This window comes from Acinonyx jubatus, chromosome C1 (genome assembly GCF_027475565.1).
Source record: "Acinonyx jubatus isolate Ajub_Pintada_27869175 chromosome C1, VMU_Ajub_asm_v1.0, whole genome shotgun sequence".
NCBI classification, from domain to species: Eukaryota; Metazoa; Chordata; class Mammalia; order Carnivora; family Felidae; genus Acinonyx; species Acinonyx jubatus.
The window spans coordinates 118,227,499-118,241,618 of NC_069381.1; the positions used below are offsets into that span (position 1 = coordinate 118,227,499).

Below are 14,120 nucleotides of genomic sequence, written 5' to 3' on the forward strand. Positions count from 1 at the left end.
AGTAAGAATCCTGTCTTTCATCGTGATTTCAGTACCCACGCGCAGACACCTCAAAAACAAAAGCTTCCCTTTTGTTAACAAAAGTTAACCCTTCACTACATGTAAAACACTCTGATATGTCCTGTTCTATTATTTTTGTTCAATTTATATAGATGCTGGTCATACCTGCTAAATTACTTTCATATCCCACTGATGGGTCTCAACTGGCAGTTTGAAAACACTCTGTTCGGCAGTGATTTACTCTCGAAGGCATTAAAGTAGGGGAGAGACCCTGTCAAAGTATAAGGCTGGCAAATGTGTACAACCTGATAGGAATTTAATCAGCAAGCAGTTCAGAAATGGATATAGGCATTGGCCAAGGCCTGGAGCTCAGCCTGCTCGGTCTGTATTTGAAATGGAAGCTCAGGTCTGTGGATTTTCCACTTGTCAGGGACTGCTACACCTTTCCGGATGCGTGTGCTTTCTTTCCCAGACTCGTGCCTTGCATTGTTGTCCTTTCTCTGCTGAGTCTTCATCTCGAGTGCTCAGCTACTTTTGCATCTTCCCTTCCAGGCCGAGGACAAGAAAACGACACTCCCTGCGGGGCTCTCGGCTGCAGAAAGAGCCGATGCTCAGGAAGAAGATGAGCTTCAAGCTGCGGAAGAGGTGTGCGGCCCACGTGAGCCCCTGAGGCTTCTGTTTAAATCATCTGGGGAGAAATTTCCCTTTCATCCCCAGCTTTGCAAAATGGCCAGCTGCCTCCCTCAGTCACCTGCTGTTAGCTGGCCTGTCACACCCTTTCCAGTTTCCTTTTCTCACCCCCCTCCTCTCCTGCCCCTGCCCCGTAAGGCTCACTATAACAGATCACGTAAAACAAGCCTTGGATTGTGGCGCAGAGATCTGTTTAGACATGTTGTGGAAGTCTTATGCAGTCGGGTCCACTCACTGCTACTTCTCCCACTCCTCTTTCAGCAGCGAATTCAGTCACTGATGACCAAGATGACCGCCATGGCGAATGAAGAGGTGAGGGGAGACTGTGTGGGGAGGGCGCAGTGTGGAGGTGGGAACTTGGAACTGCCCTGCGCTGTTCTGTGGGGCCTCCTTACAGAGGGACCACCTTTAAGAGAACCCTGTGTTTTCAGCACTCAGTGCTTCCTGTTTCCTTGAGATCTTTCTTTTAGGAAGCTTTTTACCAATACATAGTGTCGCTGTCCATGGGAACCTCTGTGGGGCTTGAAGGACCCTTGTGAGAGTGGAATGTCCCTGCTGAGACAGCATCCCAAGGGCTTCTGTAGAAGAGCCGTGGTTCAGCCCTGCCTCTCCATAACCAACCATTCCAGAAGAGCCCTTACTTTCTGTTTCCTTCCCACACCATCTAGGTAGAAAATAGAATACTGCATTTATAGTTGGTCTGCCCAGACCTCAAGGCCTGTCCAAAAGGTTTAACCAAGGGCTTTGAAAGGATCCTTCCTTTTTAGGCCAGGGAAGGCCTATGGCAGTAAAGAGATATTTGGGGAGTTCCGAGATTCCTCTATCTCTCCCATTTGTACTTCTTTTTTCCCTGAGTCCTAAGCCCTCCAAGTTCCCTGTAGGCTCTGTCAGTGACCCATAGGAAGAGACCTTGAGATGGGGTGTGTGAGGTAAGGAATGATTTTCCAGAGGCACCCGGGGACCAGGGAGAATCTGGCATAGTTGAATGACTCAGGAGGTAGAGAGAGGGCTTAACATTTGTCCCGAGGATTGTTTTCTCCCTTCCTTGTTGATGAATGCCTAGACAAAAGCCAGAGTACTTTTCCCCCAGGGAATATTATCTGTTTTGGTATACTACTCAGAGCATTTTCCAGTTCTGTGAAAGACAAGGCATGGCCTTACACACCCCCCTTCCCTGTGATTGCAGAGCCGTCTCACCGCGAGCTCCGTGGGCCAGATCGTGGGACTCTGCTCCGCAGAGATCAAGCAGATTGTGTCCGAGTACGCGGAGAAGGTACGTGGGGGCCTGGCTGGCATCTTTGCCTCAGGTGATGCCTCAAGGATTTGTTCTCTGCCCCTACACCCTTTCGCAGCATTGATGGAGTCAAGTTGTAATTCATCAGCAACATTTGTCAAAAACATGCATGCCACGCAAAGCCAACAGCATCTGCCCGTTAGCTCAGTAAATTTTCCTCTGCAGTGCCTATTTTTCTATACATATAAAGAGAAAACCTGTCTCTCAGAGCGATTATTGCATCTGATAAATCGATGCCGGAGGTATAGCACAGGCATTTCTCCTCTACCAAGCTTCTTATAACTTGGGCCCAGTTTGGTGATTGGGTCGAGGAATAAGCTTTGCCGCTTAGGAGACAAACCCCATAACTCAACCAAGCCCAAGGCAAAATTTTTTGTTCCACTTTATTAAAAGTGTATAGAATGAACTAAAGCCTGAAAGTCATATTTCAGTGTTAGATTTTTTTCCCTCTCCTAAGAATGGGCAGCAGGACCTTGACTATTTCAGGGAGACAGTGATTAATCATTTTGCACATAACTGATTCTGGTCTGGCGGAGATGTAGTATCGGTAAAATCAGATTTACAGGGCATTGTTTCACATCCTTCCTTCCCCAGCCGTACTCCGTCTATCCCCCTAAACCGTTGATGTCTGTTGAAGCATCCAGCTTTGCTTTCCCTGTCTCAGGAGCCTTGACGACAAATTAGTTCTGCTCTGACCCGCCGTGCAATATTCTTCTCAAGTGATTGTGCACAGATGATGTAGTTGGGGAAGGGATGTCTCCCGAAACTGGGAGTTATGACCTACTGTAAACACAGCAGGTGGCCACCTCCCACCAAGTGAGGGGTCTTCTGAGCAGGACAGCCAATACAATGGCTTAGAATGTCTGGGGGTGGGATTCTCCTGTTTCCCCCACCCCCCCAAGTCAGTGCTTCTTTGCATGGGTTTTTAATGCAACTTTCATAGAAAGACTTTGTTGTAGATGTTGTTCGCTTGTTTGCTCTTGTTTTGTCAATGTCCTCCTACCAGAGACCATCAGGAACACAACTGTCACTGAACAGTTAGGTTTATTGCTGGTGGTAGTGAGGGAGACTGCTCACCAGTGGGGAACCAAATGGCATCTCAGTAAGGAGGCATTAGGAAAAACTTACTGTGGAATTCGGGCTCACTTTAGCTGATTTGAGGAAGGACCAAGAAAGTAGGACTTTGCTCTGTGTTGGATGTTTTAAGGAAGGGCAGTTCTATAAAGGAGTGTCTAAATAAATTGTATCAGTAAGATGGGAGGGATGAAAAAAATTCTAGAAAGGTGGGAACGAATCAAGGTTAAAGCTGTATGCTCCTATTAGCTGTATAGGGGGATGTTTGGTCATGTTTGTGGTTTGAACAGTGATCAGGTTTTGTCCATGCTCAGACGTGATTACAGAGTGGTCGTGTTTTTACCTGTATCTGTAAGACCTTGTGTGATGTTGACACTCTTTGGAATTGTTTATGTTTAACACGAAGACCTAGTATGCACAGGCCGGCTCGCGCACATCCAGGCTTTGCTGAGAGTGCCAGCTGGGCTCACAGATGCCAGAGGCTGCTTTTCTCTTCCTTTGTGTGTATATTCAGTTATCTATTCCAGCATAGCAGTATTACTACAAAGGTTGTAGCTTAAAACAACACACATTCATTATCTCACAGTCACTGTGGGCTAGCAGTTGGGCACAGCTTAGCAGGGTTCTTTGTTTCAGACTCTCACAAGATTGCAGTGAAGGTGCTTCCCGGGGTTGCTGTCTCATCCAAAGCTCAACTGGGGCAGGATCTGCTTCTCAGCTCATGTGGTTGTTGGCAACATTCAGTTTCTTGCCACCTGTTGGCTGAGGTCCACAGCTCGTGCTGGCTGTCAGCTGGAGACTTCCCTCCATTCCTTGCCACGTGGCCTTCCCCAACATTGCCCCTTGTTTCATCAAAGCCAGCGAGGGGCAGCAGCTCCTCATGGGATAGACAATACAGCTTTATGTAGCATAGCTATCTATATGCACTCACATACATCCCATCACCTTTGCTGTGTTCTCTTGGTTAGAACAAGTCACAGGTCCCACCCCCACCCAAGGGAGGAGATGACACAAAGGCCTGAACACCAGGAGGCAGACACCATGGGGCTGCTGTCAGGTTGTCCACCGCAGTATGTTTGTTCTTCACTGTAATCTTACTGCCATAAATTGGGCTGACACCAGGCACTGGCAATTTATCTAAAATCCATAGCCTTCCCTTCCCTTCAGGGTTTCAGTAATGAACCCCTCGGAACTGGAGATAGGGTTGAGGGATGCCCAAAAGGGAAGCCATCAAGAGGTACTTGAAAGAAACCCAAATTAGGCTGTGAACAGGATGGATTTTTGCTTAGTGAGGAAAGGGGACAAGATAGTTTGGGGAGGAAGGAAGAGTGAAAATGATTTTGTGACCAGGGGATGAATCAAACAGCCTGCCTGGGACAAGTTGGAAAGTTGACAGGCATTGGGATATAAAAATGTGGTAAAACACATGTGCAGGCTTCTCGTTGTAAGGTTCACAAATTCTTATAACAGTGTAACGTGATAAATAACCCATGTGTTTCAAAGCAATTCCCTGAGGTATGTAACTGGATTTAATATGGTTCCTGTAGAGCAGCAGGGAAGAGGAATGTAAAAAAGCTCCCAGATATATAATTCATGAGTTCACATAGGCTCTTGGCCAAGGAGCACCATCCCCCTCTTTATCCAAAGGGTAACACTCTTCTCAGAAGGCGCTAGATGAGACACCAGTGTTCTTTTTGGTGCAGATGTCTAATCTGTTCCCTGCATCTTAGCATTCACTTTTATAAGGAAGGAGAGTCTGTGACTGTGATTTGCAGGCAACTAAGAAGCCTGACTATCCAAAAACCACTCCCATTCCACTGTCCCCCACTAACCTGAGCCAGAAGAAAGGGAAGGAAGCTGAGCCAGGCAAGGCTGGGCCAGGGGAGGTGCCTGGTCCCTGAAAGGGTGGGAAGGGACTCTCCCTAATGCCACATACCTACCAACCTATATACCGTTTCAACCACTTTAATACTTGACAGCCAGCTGAATCATTCCTTGGTCAGCATCTCCCTGAGCCAGAATCTTAGCACATTTTGTAAATCTAGATGCACAGATCTGTCTTGGGGAATCAGAAGAATCTTTCCTGAGTGTGCCAGGTACCTTGCATACCATTATCTCATTTAATTTGCAGCAAATCGTCTGCCTTCCTTCATCATTACACTCATTCACATGCAGTCGAAACTATCTGTTTATGTGTATGTGGACCACCTTTTACTCCCTCTGTAACTTTGGGGCCTTGCCAAGAGCCTGGCAGTGTTGGTGCTCAATACATAAACATATGATATATCCATTTTGCAGATGAAGATACTAAAGATCAGAGGTCTTAAGTAACTTGTCCAGCATCTTGCAGCTGGTAAGTTCCAGATTTGCATACAGGACCATCTGACTTTGAAACCTGTCTCCTTGGCAAGGTGACGTGTTCATACGGGAAAGCGGGGAAGGCCTCCTTTGCCATCATCCTTAGTGTCTGCCTTCCAGGCTTTGCAATGACAGCCTCTTTAGCGTCTTTCCTCATCCAACTGCCTACCTGGAGCTAAGTAGAGAGAAGAGGCCAGATCATGTTGGGAACTAGCCACAGAAAGAGGTAAACTGAAAATGGTGTGTATGTGTGCATTGTTTTTCATGTCATTGGAAAATAACATCCTAGCCAGAAGACTGTCAACTTCTCGATGAATTTTGGACCACCGAAGGACTTATTTGTGGAAGGATTTTTTTTTCCTTAATAGGTTTTGGAAATTTTCCTTTCCGACAATTAAGAAGTTCTGACACCAGGACACCTGGGTGGCTCAGTCCGGTTAAGCGTCCGACTATTCGTTTCGACTCAGGTCATGATCTCACGGTTTGTGAGTTTGAGCCCCACATCACTGTCAGCACAGAGCCTGCTTGGGATATTCTCTCTCTCTCTCTCTCTCTCTCTCTCTCTCTCTGCCCCTCCCCTGCTCGTTTTCTCTGTCTCCCTCTCAAAAATAAATAAATAAACTTAAAAAAAAAAAAAAAGAAGTTCTGGCACCATTGCTTCTGACCTGTTGATTATGAGGACCATTCTCTATCTTGCACTTAATCCAAAGCCTAGGCTGTCTTGAAATGATATCTTTCAGGAGCACTTTGGGGAGCTCAGGTAATTAGAGCTGGTTGTAGCCAAAAAGAGGTAATGGCCAGAGTATGGTCAGGGATGCACGTATAAAAACAGAAAGGAAAGAAAGTCTCTAGAGAATGCAGACAATCACATTTGATTAAATTTTGTCCCTTTCTACTATGACAATTTTTTAAACAGTTTTTTTTTTAATTTTAATTTTTTTTGGAGGCTTGTGGTCATTGTTTCATTTTTTTTTATTATTTTTTTTACTGGTACATTGGGCTATGTATTTTTTATAAATAGAATTTATTGTCAAATTGGCCGACATACAATACCCAGTACTCATCCCAAAAGGTGCCCTCCTCAATGCCCATCACCCATTTTCCCCTCTCCCCCACCCCTTCATCCGCCCTTAGTTTGTTCTCTGTATTTAGGAGTCTCTTGTGGTTTGCCTCCCTCCCTCTCTGTTTGTAACTATTTTTTCCCCTTCCCTTCCCCCATGGTATTCTGTTCAGTTTCTCAAGATCCACATATGATTTGAAGACATACAATATCTTTCTCTGACTGACTTATCTCACTCAGCATAATACCTTCCAGTTCTATCCACGTTGCTGCAAATGGCAGGATTTCATTCTTTCTCATTGCCAAGTAGTATTCCATTGAATATATAAACCACATCTTCTTTATCCATTCATCAGCTGATGGACATTTAGGCTCTTTCCATAATTTGGCTATTGTTGAAAGTGCTGCTATAAACATTGGGGTACGTATGCCCCTATGAATCAGCACTCCTGTATCCCTTGGATAAATTCCTAGTAGTGCTGTTACTGGGTCATAGGGTGGCTCTATTTTAATTTTTTGAGGAACCTCCACACTGTTTTCCAGAGCAGCTGCACCAGTTTGCATTCCCACCAACAGTGCAAGAGGGTTCCCATTTCTCCACATCCTCGCCAGCATCTGTTGTTTCCTGATTTGTTCAGTTTAGCCACTCTGACCAGTGTGAGGTGTTATCTCAGGGTGGCTTTGATTTGTATTGCCCTGATGAGTGACGTTGAGCCTCTTTTCATGTGTCTGTTGGCCATTTGGCGATGTCTTCTTTGGAAAAGTGTCTGTTCGTGTCTTCTGCCCATTTCTTCACTGGATTATTTTTTTTTGGGCGTTGAGTTTGTAAGTTTTTTGGATAATAGCCCTTTATCTGATATGTCATTTGCAAATATTTTTTCCCATTCCATCAATTGGCTTTTAGTTTTGTTGATTGTTTCCTTTGCAGTGCAGAAGCTTTTTATCTTGATGATGTCCCAATAGTTCATTTTTGCTTTTAATTCCCTTGCCTTTGGAGACGTGTCGAGGAAGAAATTGCTGCGGCTGAGGTCAGAGAGGTTTTTTTCCTGCTTTCTCTTCTAGGTTTTTGATGGTTTCCTGTCTCACATTTAGGTCTGTCATCCATTTTGAGTTTATTTTTGTGTATGGTGTAAGAAGGTGGTCTAATTTCATTCTTCTGCATGTTGTAGTCCAGGTATCCCCCCACCATTTGCTAAAGAGACTTTTTTCCATTGGATGTTCTTTCCTGCTCTGTCAAAGATTAGTTGGCCATATGTTGTGGGTCCAGTTTTAGGTTCTCTGTTCTATTCCATTGGTCTATGCATCTGTTTTTGTGCCAGTACCATACTGTCTTGATGATTACAGCTCTGTAGAGGCTAAAGTCTGGGATTGTGATGCTTCCCGCTTTGGTTTTCTTCTTCAATATTACTTTGGCTCTTCAGGGTCTTTTTGTGGTTCCATACAAATTTGAGGATTGTTTGTTCTAGCTTTGAGAAGAATGCCAGTACAATTTTGATTGGGATTGCAGTGAATGTGTAGATTGCTTTGGGTAGTATTGACATTTTAACAATGTTTATTCTTCCAATCCATGAACTTGGAATGTTTTTCCTTTTCTTCGTGTCTTCTTCAATTTCCTTCATAAGCTTTCTATAGTTTTCAGCATATAGATCTTTTACATCTTTGGTTAGGTTTATTCCTAGGTATTTTATGGTTCTTGGTATAATTGTAAATGGGATCAGTTTCTTTATTTCTCTTTCTGTTCTTTCATTATTGGTGTATAAAAATGCAACCTATTTCTGCACATTGATTTTGTACCCTGAGACTTTGCTGAATTCATGTATCAGTTCTAGCAGTCTTTTGGTGGAGTCTTTTGGGTTTTCCATGTAAAGGATCACGTCATCCGCAAGACGTGAAAGTTTGACTTCTTCTTTGCCAATTTTGATGCCTTTTATTTCATTTTGTTTTCTGCTGATGCTAGGACTTCCAACACTATGTTAAACAACAGCAGTGAGAGTGGACATCCCTGTCGTGTTCCTGACCTTAGGGGGGAAACTCTCAGTTTTTCCCCATTGAGGATGATAATAGCTGTGGGCTTTTCTTTTTTTTTTTTTTAACATTCTTTTATTTATTTCTGAGACAGGGAGAGACAGAGCCTGAACAGGGGAGGGTCAGAGAGAGGGAGACACAGAATCCGAAACAGGCTCCAGGCTCTAGGCTCTGAGCTGTCAGCACAGAGCCCGATGTGGGGCTCGAACTCACGGACCGCGAGATCATGACCTGAGCCAAAGTCGGCTGCTTAACCAACTGAGCCACCCAGGGACCCCAGCTGTGGGCTTTTCATACATGGCTTTTATGATGTTTATGTATGTTCCTTCTATCCTGACTTTCTTAAGGGTTTTTTTTTTATTAAGAAAGGATGTTGTATTTTGTCAAATGCTTTTTCTGCATCCATTGACAGGATCATATGGTTCTTATGTACCACGTTGATTGATTTGCAAATATTGAACCAGCCCTGCAGCCAAGGAATGAATCCCACTTGATCATGGTGAATAATTCTTTTTATATGCTGTTGAATTTGATTTGCTAGTATCTTGTTGAGAATTTTTGCATCTATGTTCATCAGGGATATTGGCCTATAGTTCTCCTTTTTTGTGGCGTCTCTGTCTGGTTTAGGAATCAAGGTGACACTGGCTTCATAGAATGAGTCCAGTAGTTTTCCTTCCATTTCGATTTTTTGGAACAGCTTGAGAAGAATAGATATTAACTCTGCTTTAAATGTCTGGTAGAATTCTCCTGGGAAGCCATCTGGCCCAGGACTCTTATTTGTTGGGAGATTTTTGATAACTGATTCAATTTCTTCACTAGTTGTGGGTCTGTTCAAATTTTCTATTTCCTCCCATTTGAGTTTTGTCTACCGTGATAATTTTTATGCCACTTGTGATGCAACAAGCAAAGAAAACTTGTCTCTTAAGTTCTGCCACTCACTAACCTGAACAGTACGCTGTGTGGGAGCCTTTTGTTTGCAAGTGATAGGAACTGTGTCCAGAATGGTATAAACAAAAGGGAGCATTTATCAGCTGTCATAACTGGGAGGTCCATGAATGCAGGGCTCCTAGAGACTCAAACAGCCTTGTCTCATCTTTCTGCCTTTGTTTCACTCTGTCTCTCTCTGCATTGTCACCTGGTGGCTTCACCACAGACTGTCAGTCTTCTCACACCCACCGCACTTCTGTGTGTAAAGTCCTAAGGATGACCTGTGTTCAACATGGTTCTGGCCTTGATTGGCAGCCGTCTGGAATGAAGAAGAATGGTGATTGTGAATCCCCACAGGAACTGTTATGAACCAAAGGATGCTGGGCACACGCAGTGGCCGGCGCCTCCTAAGCCTTCGCTCCCGGTAGGACCGCAGAGAATTTGTGTAACTAAATTGGATGGGATTGACCCAGAAGAACCCATTGTTAATATGTCATCTGCCTTGTTGAGGTAGCTGCCTTCATGTTGTTATTTCTCTACACTGGTTTTATATTTTCAGTTAGTGCTATTCCACTTAGCTTTTTAAAACATTTACAAAGAAAAGTGGTATCATTTGGGGGATATTTTAAGTCTTCAGCTTGATTTCTTTTCTGTCGAGAACTGACAGAATTGAGCCCCTACATAGGATGATCTCTTCTTGCAGCAAACACCTGTTGTGCGTGTACTGTGTCCCAGGCAGTGTCAGGTATGGGGGCAAGGACAGAGTTATGAGAAGATGTGGATGCTGCCTTGAGAAGCTCCTAGTTAGCAGTCAACCAACCCATAAAGAGAGAAATTGCAGAAGAATATAGCCTGGTGATCTCAAGTGGATGCCAGTTGTTGCTTGGTTTGTGTTGCCATTTGAAACATCAGTACACACTCGAAGCAAATTGGTTGTTGGTATAGTTGATACTGAACTTTTTTTTCCTGGTAATAAATAGACAGAATGAGTGACTTTTTAAAACTATACCCAGTTGAGACAAAATGGAAAAGAATAGACTAAGGGGGCTGGGGACTGAGGACAGATAGCACGCCCCAGGGGCCTTGCCAAGATTAGCAGGTCATGGGGACCTTAGCAACCAGGCGACCCTGACTACTTGTTGAAGAGTCAGGCCTGAACTAGAACTACCATGGTTTCTGGTAAGTGTAGATTCAAATGTTTCTAATCCCGTCATCTGGCCCCTCCACAGAACAGCATTTTTTACCATCTTCTAGCAGCACTGGCATGTAGAGTTAGGGAACAAGTATGGTATAAGGAAAGAGTTGCCTGCCCTCTTGGGAAGCTCCTGCTGTGACCACAGACAGAAAAAAGAGTTTTTTTCTAGGGGTGAATTTTTATACCCCTTCCTTCTGGACTCCATTTCTTCACACAAGGTCACGAGTGTTTCACAAATCACATCCTACATCTGTAAACTTCTGGAGGGGCAAGATTTCATCTTTGATCCCTGTATCTCAGTTGCGTAACACATAATAAATGCTCAGTTGAGGCTGACAAGTGACTCTGACGAGATTCTGCCGAGACTCGCCCAGGGGCCATTCAGGGTGACTTTCCCTCCTAAGACAGACTCTTCTGAGATGTTGCGTGGATCAGTTCCTTGTAGTTTCCTTCCTAGTGCTGCTGACAGTTCCCTGTGTTGCGTGTCTCTACCTGCCTCCCAGGACTAGGATGTCTGTTGTAAGTGATGGCTGGGCTCATTGAATATCCCCAGTGCCTAACGTAATAGGGTTTTCATGAACGTTTGTGGAAGAAAAAATGGAAGGGAGGGAGAAGAAGGAACAAGAAGAGCTTTCAAAACTCTCTCTTCCTCTGTGGCACAATTTAGACTTGAGGAGTATGTGGAGGATAACCCCTTTATTTGTGGATAAGGCTTTACCTGACTGGACTGTGAAGGTCCAGGGGTAAGGTCTATGTCTTTTTCCATGTCCCCGGTGCCTACCACTGTGCCTCATACATAACAGGGTCTGAATGAAGGTTACTTCAACTAAGCAAAGGAAGTTGGGATGGAGAGATTTAGAACGGTAATCAGAATCTGGAGATTAAGGAATCCTGTGAATCCGGAAAGAATAATGTTAAATACATGGGATTTCTAAAGTGTTCCACAGTCTCCTGAAATCTGCATGACTTAAAGCAATAGATAGTAACTAACAGCAACTAAAGAAGAAAAAAATGGTATCAGCTAATGAATTGTTGACCTGGTAGGATGGTCTCAAGCTGCACAGTGCAGCCCACAGTCTCAGGATCTGTATCAATTTGGATAAAGCATAGAATTTGTTTTGTCAGATTTGAACATCATTGAAAGCTAGAAAAGAAGAGATGGCTAGCACTCTGGAGAATAGAATCAACATTCAAAACTACCTTAGGTTGAAATGATGAGCCCAAACAAATTCATTTTTTAAAGAGGATAAATGTGAACTTTGATTGAATTTCAGCAAAATCAGTCATACCAATTCAGGATCAGGCGACCTGACGGTAGTTCATGGGGATAAAAGTGAGAGGTATAGGATTCTGCTCATGCATACTAAATGCTAAGCGCATTCCAGGCAGATACTGCCCGCCCTGCAACCCAGAACTGTGCATTAGACTCAGCAGTGTTACATGAATATGGGTCTTTGAAATTCACGCAATTTCATTAGTGGGAGTCAGAAATACTGAAAAGAATCTATGTATCTAGTCCTATTAATAGAAGCAGAGGGGGATGAGCGAATAGTCCCATCCCATCTGCAGTGCTCAGACTCCAGTGAAAAGGTCACTTGTAAGCTGGAGAATGTCTAGAGGACCATAGCCAAGATGGAGAAGGGTATTGACGCACCATTACAGGAAGGGGAGAGGAAAGAGCGATGGAGACTTCCTTGTCAGTAAATCTAAATACTATGCGAAAGAGTGATTACACTTAATCTCTGTTACTTCAGGGAAGAATGGACATGTATGTGTTTGTGTCTCTGCAGATCTGATTCTGTCTGTTTTCTGCTGGATTTTTGCTTGTGTTTTGTACGTGCTTTCAAATTTTGATTGTGAGTTCATATTCCTTGCAAATTTACCTACAGAAATTCTTTGAAGCCTAGAGTTGAATCTCTATTCTTTCAGAGGAGATTTGCCTTTTCGTATTGGCAAGCACCCGGAGACACCCCAGCCCAAGTCCATTGTATACATAGTCTTGGGGCGCCTGGGTGGCTCAGTCGGTTAAGCGTCCAACTTCGGCTCAGGTCATGATCTCACAGTTTGTGAGTTCGAGCCCCACATCGGGCTCTGTGCTGACAGCTCAGAGCCTGGAGCCTTCTTTGGATTCTGTGTCTCCCTCTCTCTCTGCCCCTCCCCTGCTCATGCTCTGTCGCTTTCTGCCTCAAAAATAAATAAAACATTAAAAAAAAAATTAAAAAAAAAAACAAACATAGTCTTGACTTGAGGGTTTTTTGGACCATACAGGCAGTGTGTGGATTTAGACACACATTGCATAAGGGCCAATCTATCACAAAAATCTGGCTGCAGACTTTTCTTTCTTCTTTCACCTATTTCAAGGTTTATGCAAAGCAATTATTGAAGTGTAAAAATCAAAGTTTGAGTTCACCTGGTGTTGACAAATACTTTCAAGAAAACAGCCAACTGCAGTGGGTATACATACCTTCCTAGAGTTCCACTTTCACTAACTTTCGGCTTGACAGGTTTCTTACATTCTTGCTAGCTCGTAGCTTTTTTAAAAGATTAAAAAATTAAGTATTTTATATTATCTGTTTATTTGTCCTCAGTAGAAGGGTTCATCAACGTGCCAGAAACTGAAGCCCATCTCTTCAGTATAGAGAACTATATCATGAGATAGGGATCTTTATTGCTGACAGCTTTGTGGCCATATTTTAGTAGGGGAAGGAGGTAACATAGGAGAGATTTCTATTTTAGGAAGAAGGTTTCTATGTAGATAACCTTTGGGGTCTCTTTCATTATAAAAGTATATAGTTTTAGCTAAAGTAATCATTTTTTGTTTCTCTTAGGAATTTACTATTTTGAACCAGACTAATATTATTGAATGACATTTAAATCTGGTTCCCCTAAGAGTGGAAGTTATGAATATCTATAATTTATTAGAAAACATTGAATCTGTACTAGAAGTCATCTTAATCCACACTGTGGTTTTAAAAGCACGTTCTTAATCTGAAATTGTTGAACAAAATTAGATTGGTTCTTTAGTCCTCCCTCCAGTGTAAACACAAATGGAATATTTGTAGATGATTGGCATTCTTTGAGAGATATTGCACTTTTCAAGTAGAAATCAGTTAAGATGCCCCAAGGATTTAATTTTTTCTGTGAAAGATTTACTATAAAGTTTCCTCTCCATCGGTCCAACTTTGTCTCATCCTTCCAGATCCAACGTCGTCATCTTCAATTTACTTCTCACTGTGACTCTCAGTGACCAGAATGCCACATGGGCCATAATGCTCTAAAGAACTGCTTCTGCCTTTATCAGTCTCTAGATTGCTTAATAAAAAATATGTTTAAAAAATAGGCTTTCCATTGACTAGGTTAAGACTCTTTAATTCAGCTTAAGAATAAATGATTATATCTACACAAAAATAACTTCCCATTAAACAAAGCACTTTGCATAGCACCATCACTAGACTCAAAGGCAAACGGAGGAACCCACAATTCATATGTGCTCTGAG

At 43.2% G+C, this 14,120-nt stretch overlaps 1 protein-coding gene across 4 annotated transcripts in view; it reads left to right on the forward strand.

Annotated features, from left to right (window-relative positions):
• CCDC93 (coiled-coil domain containing 93) overlaps nt 1-14,120 on the forward strand; it is a 96,942-nt gene that overhangs the window by 40,025 nt on the left and 42,797 nt on the right. For 2 of the 4 annotated variants that reach the window (XM_053214917.1, XM_053214919.1), the window contains 3 exons: nt 553-645; nt 955-1,002; nt 1,877-1,963. In XM_053214917.1, the coding sequence (XP_053070892.1) occupies nt 553-645; nt 955-1,002; nt 1,877-1,963 (228 nt within the window). Of the gene's footprint in view, nt 1-552; nt 646-951; nt 1,003-1,876; nt 1,964-14,120 lie in introns of all 4 variants that reach the window. The other 2 variants (XM_053214916.1, XM_053214918.1) reach the window with 1 other exon arrangement.